The following is an 8,834-nucleotide window of genomic DNA, read 5'->3' as shown; positions in this document are numbered from 1 at the left end:
AGATGCAAAATGGACAGACCCACAAATGACCAACAACACATGTTACGGAAAGATCGAAAAATTGTACAGCGAAGCCATTTGCCACTGTTTTTATTTTCTTTTGGAGCGATTGTCCGTGAAGAAAAAATCACGTGCTTACACCCCCAATTTCCTTAATTAGGAGAGAAAAACAACAATAGAGTATAGTTCTAGGATCAAAATAAAGATAGAAATCGCTAGTCAATGCTTCTCTTTCAAAAACCCTCGAGAAATCGCCCTCAACCGAGCTCCAAATTGTTTTTCCAAGTTATGAGTTCAAACCCTCGTTTTTCCCTTTTACTGCCCAGCGATTTTCGCACATGCGAGGGCCCTACCGCACCTGCACTCCCGCTTCTGCGGCCTTTTATCTGCACCTGCAACTTTTCATTAAACGGCCATAAGTCGCACCTGCGACCCTATACTCGCAGATGCGATCCGCTTCTACAGTTCTTGGGCTGCATATGCAACCAACTTCACTTGGGTCTCAGACCGCACCTACGATCATCATACCACTTCTGCGGTGCCGCACCTGCAGTCCTACACACGCAGGTGCGGTTATGATAGGTTTAGCAACTCAGATTTTTGCCTAAGTCCAAATTTCAATCCGTTAGACATCCGAAACTCACCCGAGGCCTCTAGGACCTCAACCAAACATGCCAACCAATCCTAAAACATCATACGAAGTTATTCCTACCCTCGAATTATATCAAACAATGCTAAAACCACGAATCACCCTCCAATCTAAGCCTTATGAACTAGAAATCTCAAGGATCCTACACCCGATGATAAAACCAACCAAACCAAGTCCGATTGACCCCAAATTTGCACACAAGTGACATTAAACCCTATGAAGCTATTCCAACTCTCGAAATCGGATTCCGACCCTGATATCAATATTTCACTATCGAACCGAAAACTTCAAAAAATTAAACCTTCGGTATTTCAAGCCTAAATAAGCTACGGACCTTTAAAACACCATCCGAACACTTCCCTAAGCCCGGAATCACCAAACGGAGCTAACGGAACTGATGGAATTCTATTCCGAGGCCGTCCTCACACTACTCTGACTACGGTCCAAATTTTAAAGCTTCAACACTCATTGAGGGACTAAGTGTCCCAAAACATAAAACGAATCCTTCCGGCAACTCACAATAGTAGAAATAAACACGAGGAAAATAGTTAATAGGGGATCAGGGCGTTAATTCTTAAAATGACCGGCCGAGTCATTACAACGTTACTCCCTGCACCTTGTGTGCAGATCCAGGTGATCGAGCATTAGAGTGAGATCTTCCAGCACTCTCAGAGTCTTATCCGGAAATCGCAAGGTAGCTGCACGGCGTTCACAACCCTGCCTTCCTCCTTCCTATTCTAATACTTTATATTTCAAACTTGTTTTGTATTGAGCAGGCAATGTTGAATGTATTTAGTGGCTCATGACTAATGACACCAGATTCGGGCTGTGTTGATGTATTTTCGTACTTATTCCGCATATTTTTTTAATATTTTAAAAATTGAAAGCTTTGAGAATTAATCTGTTTAGAAAAGTAGATTTATAAATGATCTCCATATTATTCGTGTTGTTTTTGGGCTGGCCTAGTACTGTGATAGGCACCATCATGACTGGGGTATTTGGGGTCGTGACAGATGATCACTTTTTGTTTACTTTTTTTAGTTGATATGTCTAGAATATATACTGATTATATATGATTATATGCATATTATATAATTATATATATATATATATATATATATATATATATATATATATATATATTATATTCATATATTATTTTTGGTTTAAACGGTTATGTAAACAAATATATAGATTAATTTTATTTATTTATTAACAGGCGTATAACTTTCATTTCATTATGAACAAATACATACACACCCCATTCAGCTTGACACCATTTTTTATTTTGGCACTCTATCTCTACCTTATTCTATTTTGGTCCTCCAGCTCTATTTTTTATGTTCCATTTTGGCCCTCCAACTCTATTTCTTATGTTCTACTTTAACACAAAAGCTGAAACCAATGCAAAAAATATAGCGCGTGTGTATACACAAATCTGAGGTCTAAATATCCAATTAAATGTTACCACATGATTTTTTTATCCATGTCAAACAGGTCAATACTAAAATACCTGAACTCGATCGTATTTTTTCATCCAATATTGCCCTAGCTTCATTCTCGAAGTTCCAAAGCTTTCATTTGTCGATTTCATACTCGCCCATCCGGAAAATTTCAAACTTTTGCAATTTTATTGTTCGTTTATTTATTCTGATTTTTTTGTGAGTTAATTTCATATAAGCTTGAAGTTTGAAGTGAATCCATGTCTCAAAGAAAATTATTTTTTCATAGTGGAATAGATATTTGTTCTTGTGGATTTCAAGTTGAACTGAAAGTATCATGGACACCAAAAAATCCAGGTCGACGCTTTTATGGGTGTAAATTTGACAAAGTAAGTGAACTATTTTCGGATTTTATTTTCAGTGTTGTCATTTTCTTGTGTAAATAAGAAGCAGATTTAATTTTACCTAAATACGGTCAGGTTCATGTATTTTAGTATTGAATCATTTGACATGAATGAAAAAATCAGGTGGTAACATTTAATTGGATATTTATTACACCTTAGATTTGTGTATACACACACACTATATTTTCTGCACTGGTTTCAACTTTTGTGTTAAAGTGGAACATAAAAAATAAAATTGAGGGAATGAAACAAGATAGAGATAGAGTGCTAAAACAAAAAATGACGTCAAGTTGAATGAGCTGTATATACATATTTGGCCTTTTATTATAAACAATAGTGTACAACTCTATTTTAAAAGGCAGAATTGGGACTCTTCCGGGCTCGCCCTGGAGCGGAGCACTCGTAAAACGTCCCTTGGCTTATGTGTGGGGCTTAGTTCCGTGAGACTTACGCCTTGGCCGCCGGGGCTTACGCCCCCCGAACACGCCAACGGACGGTGTACTGGGCTCGCCTAATAGAACTTTATGCAATTGTGTATAACTAACTGTAAATCCTTAAATTTTCTTAATAAATTGTTGACTATTCAAAATTACTTTTTTCTTAATCATAAATCATTAAGTTGAGAGTATGTTATGTCATAATAAAAATAAAAATTATTGCACGTTATCCACTAAGACTGCTATGATAATAAATTTTAAATAAATCTTTCATTTAAAAGTATCTATTTATTAACTTTTGTTATGTCTTTATTATATAATAGTCCATAAATTTTTTATAATTATTTTCCTAAATATTATTTGTTTCACGTTTATGAGATACAATACTTATTAATTTAATAGCTCAATATTAGCTAGTAACTATTTATAAGTAATTAATTATCATGGTATAATATGGTAAATTATGTGTCACTTTATTAACTTGTTTAAACTTAAAAATAAATGATGCTAGAGAATCATATTTAAATTGTAAATTATGTTTTTATTTAAATTCACTTTCAAATAGAAAGCATATTAAATAAAAAAAGTATTTAAAAAAAAATATCAAATTATAATATCGAAATTCTTTCAAGATTCATTAATCCTTAAGAGATACATATAAGATTTCGCATCGAATACATTATTTTTTATATTTGAGTTGTAACGACTTTGCAGCTAATTTGCATATTATGATATATGTCATACTTTTTGTATTATTCATAGCTGAATTATAATTTATAAATATTTTAAATAGATTATTTGTTATAATTTTGTGATTTTAATGTAATCTTTATAATTATTTTTTATTTTTATACTATCTTAAAATTCGTAAAATTAATAAAATTTAAAGATCCATAGGATTTACGCCCCATGTGTCAGGGCATACGTCTCTTCTCGTTGGAGATAAAACGCATTGTCTCGTGCCCCTGCCTTAAAACTTTGGTGTACAATTGTCTTTAATTTCAGATGTCTCATTGCAGGACACAACTGTCATTTTCCTGAAGAATATATGCATGAAAAATTGAAAATGTACTCTTCCCAACTGTCTCTATCTGTGTACTCGGTAAATGCTGCTTGTAGTGAAGTGAGAATCTCGAGCAAAAAAAAGTCATGTTTCTGTCCACGAGTATTAGTATTTGTTTTCATGTTTTAATAATGGATACTCCCGGGTTCATAATACATGACTTTTTTTTTCTTTATATGTTGATCCAAAATAAGTGATTTTTTACATAATCAAAAAAGAATTAACTTTATTTTTCAAACTTTACACTTGTTTACAAATCCCAATATGTCAAGTTAATAATATGTTAATTTTAATCAAAGATAATTTAGTCAAAATACATTTTTTCTAGGAGTTAATATTTTCTTAAGGGATGTCTCAATAACCAAAAAATTACTTATTATGGACGGGAGAGAGTAACGACAATAACAACAACAACAAAAACCATTGAAGTCCTACCAATGGGGTCTATAGAGAGTAATGTGCACGCAGACCTTATTCCTATTCTTGGAAAGCAGAGACGCTATTTTCGGTAGACTCTTAACTCTGGATGATAAAAGAACAAAAAATAAGCAATGGAGTACTTATTAGTCACATTTATGTGATCCTTTCAAACAAGTGCAAGCTTATCTCCAGATGTCTTTTTTATTACGTAGACCGTGCGGTCCGCGATAAATCTTATCCAAGAAATGTTTTTGAGTTTTAGTATCATATAAGCATTTCGTTATAGGATTATTAATCGGACATTATAAGACATGATAGGAAGTATTCCTTGGAACTTCTTTCAAGAAAAATATATGATAATAACTAGATACGATTCTCTATTAGTAAAACCAAAAACTAAAGAAGACATTTAAGTGACGAGAAAAACAGAAACACCTCTTTTTCCTTTTTTCTCCATTTCCATCTTAAAGTTGTATACACAATACACAACATTTAAAACACTTTGTGACTAAATGTAAGTTTTTTGATAATGTATTACTGAAATTAAATACAGCAATTTGTTTTTCCTAGTGTTATCTTTTTAATATTTTGTCTCGAACTATTTATTTTTCTTGAACAAAAATACAATTTTCATACTTTTGCATAAAATGACTATTAACTAATGATCTTTATATATGCACTTCCTAATGATTGAAGGTGCAAGTCTAAATACAATATTAGGCTAGGCCCGCGGCCCATCCAACACCCATTAGGTCTTGGACACGGTAAACGGGAGAAATTTAAAAATAGTCAGATTTACAAGTGATCATTCCAAAATAGCCACAGTTTCAAAAATAATCGAAATTTAGCCACTTTTCATGTAAAGATAAATCTGAATGAAAACACTGTTCAAAATTCGAAAAAATATTCCAGCATAATATACTGGAGTTCCAGTATAATATACCGGTCCAGCATAATATACTGGAGCCAGCAAAGTATACCGGTCCAACATAATATGCTGGAAGTTCATACACAGGTGCACCGAACTCCAGTATATTATGCTGGACCGGTCTCTGTTGCAACAAAATAATGGTTATTTTTCATTGACTTGGCAAACGCTGGCTATTTTTAAATGACCAGTCCGAAAACTGACTAGCCCGTGCTATTTTAACAAGGAAAAATACTCCATGGGCCTTAGCTGGGTAGTTCTGAAATGAAAAAAATAAAAAATATATATTTTTAGTCGCTCCAAAAAATAATATCCGATAAAATATATGTATATTTGTTATATATATGTAAATAATATGCATATTTGTAAACCTTTTGGCTAACGAATGTAATTAATTCGAGTGATCGGCCAATTTTATATTTTGGCCTACTGAAATTCTGATTTACCCCAAGCAGGATTTCTCTATTTTGCCTATATTTTGGTGAATAATACTCCACTGTCACATTTTGGGTAACATAATTTAATTGAGTCCGTTGTCATAGGACTTGGACGCATAGCAATTCACTGACCTTATTTAACCCATTCATAGACTTGAGGGTCGTGCCGAACTGAGTCTAATCAAGCCGAGTTTGATTGAGCCCATTTCATTATTGAGCAAAGTTGAAGCCAAGCCTAATCGAATTTTTTGCAGTATCAAGACGTGCCGAGCCTAATGTTACAATTTAGTAGCAAATTCGTGCCAAGTATAAAAAAGTTTTATACTATCACGTTAATTGTAAAATGATCAACACTAATAGATAAATTTTTATATCAACCCTGATATAATAATTCGAAAAAATAATTTAATAATCTGTTATGATTGTTTAAATTACATTAAGTATAACATTCTTACATTGATAGTATATAAAACTTAAAATTCAATACAATTAAGGATAATTAGTAAAGTCATTTGCCAACGACTTTCTTCTTGATGTCATTTGCAGTGTCCTTGACTTTATCCCATGCACCTTTCTCTTCTTGTTCCGTTGCCTTTTCTAGTGTCTTCTTTGCCATTTCCGAGATTACCTAATTAATTATGTATCACGCATTTATCTCACACACAAATATATATATGGATATACATATGATATAAATGTGACACATGTGATACACATATCATCTTTTTATCCTGTTTATCTTCTACTTCGAATTTTCAATTCAAACCACCTCAAAATTCTACCATGTCATCCCAAAACTGAGATTTAAATTCATTAAGATGTTCGAGATATCAAAATTTTGACGGATCAAGCTAAATCTTAAATTCAAGATACTACTCTTGAAATCCTAGGAGTCTATTAGGGTTGCTTGGAGGCTACTCTACCCTAGACCCTAACTCACGCCTATATAAAGGGATACATATTCCCTTGAAGAGGCATCTCGAAATTCCATAAAAATTCATGGAATATTCACGAAGAGATCAAAGACATCAAATATTGTCTTTCTCAAAGCCACCACAGTGATCAACTGATGTGCTTCCTTTTCCTGAAGATCAAATACACCCTAAGAAAGTTCGCATCATCCTATGTTCGAGAAATATGCTGGTTAAGCCCTCGAATCAAGGAGCACGATCTAGAGAAAAGAATCAAGGGAACAAACAGAATTGTACTCGCATCATTTTATCAATAAAATTATGTTTCTTCATATTTATATTGTGATTGCAATTTATTTTTGTATCACAAATAATTTATTGCAAACAGATGTATCCAATCTATTTCAATAATGCCCACTAAAAAAAGCAAAAATTTAACTTTTTTTTCTTGCTACAAATAGCTAATTGACTAATATTTGTAAAATTTTATGAATTGACTGATTTTTGTACTAACTTACTTATAGGCTGACAAAACTGATAATTTCCTAAAAAAAAATATCCTCTATTGGGTCCTTCTTCGACCAGTGATAATTTCATACATGATGAATTTTTTTTATAATTTATTTATGAACACATGTCTTGCAAAGTCAGGAGCTAGAATACATGTTATAGGTTCGGTTTAATTCAATAATTTTTGTGAAAGTTCAAATCATATATTTGGAGAAATCCATTGAGTAGACATAAATTTAGAATTCATTAAATTAAAAGGACTAAAATTTGGAATCAATAAGTTCTAAATTCTTACTCCGCCTCGATGCTTATGAACCGATTGATTTGGTATAAATATCCGATGCAGGTAAGTTAAATAGTTGAAAAGACTTACATTTCCAGCACTAGAAGAAACTGTCTCTTTGACAAATTCACCAACGCTTTTCACTTCTTTAGCCCCTTCTTTCACTGCTTCTGCTGCTTCTATTATCTTTTGGCAAGTCTCTTTATCAATCTTCATTTAATTTCCCAAAAAAGGAAACAAGAAAATGTTCACATTAATATTAATATATAGATGTGATCAATATTTAAGAAGAAAAAAATGAGAGTCTAAAAACTGAAATAAATATTGTAAAACTCACTTTTTCAGAAGGTCTTGTGGCACTAACAAAGTCTCTACAAATCCATACATTTCCAGGCACAATTATTAATCTAGTTGAAATGCAATTGGACATTGTGGATACAACTTTCAAATAAGCCATTAATTTTTCTTTTTCTTCTTGATTCGCTAGTTCTTGCTCAGGCCAAAGATCGAAGTTTTAACTTTCTTTTTTGGTTTTATTTCCTATGTTATTGCTAGTAGTTGTATAAACTTGAAGGTGGAAGCAAAATAAGAAACCACCTGTCTCTTTTTCAGGGTTTTGATGCGAAAATAGAGAGAAAATAACTGTCGGCTAAGATGAAAAACAATTAACTGTCAGCTAATGCTAACCTTTTATTTTGAAGAAACAAGATTTATTTTATTTTATATTTTTGATAATTGTAACATTCCCTCTTTTTAATTATTAGAGTGAAAATCGTTTCTCCGTTCCAATATCACCTGAAAAATTAATTTCTTTCTTCCTATTTTAAGCTATAGATATTTTATTGCAACGTACAGGGTGCCAATTTTAAAACTGGTTTTGTAATAAAAGAAATCCGATCTAATAAAAATTCTTTTTTAAGTTTTTCCTACAAAAACAGTAATAGTATTCTAACACAAGTAGTTCTTGAAAAAAAAATGTTTTTAAAGGACCACAGAAGTACTTGGAAAACATTTTCAACCTTGGGGAATTTTTTTGGTTGCTTAGAGCAACTTCTCAAAAAATGTATTTGACATTTATGCCCCTTGAGGAAACCTTTTAAAATAAAATTTGGAAAACATTCAAACACTTTCTTCGGAAAAAATGACACCATATAGCCACTTTAAAATACTGCTATTTAGGAATTAGTCAGTGCATCCTGAATTTTAGTTTTTCTGTTCATTTTTTCAAGACAAAATGTCCTGATTGTCATGAAGTTAGAATTTTTAGTTTAAAATTTCAGGAAAAAATAAGTACGGGCTAATTTCTAAATAGTATCCCTGAGAATAGCTATATGTGTACTTACCCCAAAA

General features: G+C 32.3%; 1 protein-coding gene across 1 annotated transcript; it reads right to left on the bottom strand.

Moving 5' to 3' along the window:
• Positions 1-6,165: 6,165 nt before the first annotated feature.
• On the bottom strand, positions 6,166-8,121 carry LOC107801262 (uncharacterized). The gene is made up of 3 exons (XM_016624552.2): positions 7,822-8,121; positions 7,575-7,694; positions 6,166-6,408 (listed from the first exon to the last, which is right to left on the bottom strand). Exons 1-3 carry the CDS (start codon positions 7,939-7,941, stop codon positions 6,289-6,291), a joined length of 360 nt encoding a protein of 119 aa, XP_016480038.1. The 5' UTR covers positions 7,942-8,121; the 3' UTR covers positions 6,166-6,288.
• Between the last annotated feature and the right edge of the window lie 713 nt (positions 8,122-8,834).

The sequence above is a fragment of the Nicotiana tabacum genome, chromosome 20 (assembly GCF_000715075.1).
Source record: "Nicotiana tabacum cultivar K326 chromosome 20, ASM71507v2, whole genome shotgun sequence".
Classification (NCBI taxonomy): Eukaryota; Viridiplantae; Streptophyta; class Magnoliopsida; order Solanales; family Solanaceae; genus Nicotiana; species Nicotiana tabacum.
Note: the sequence above shows the minus strand (reverse complement) of the source record. Positions and strands in the feature narration are given on the sequence as shown.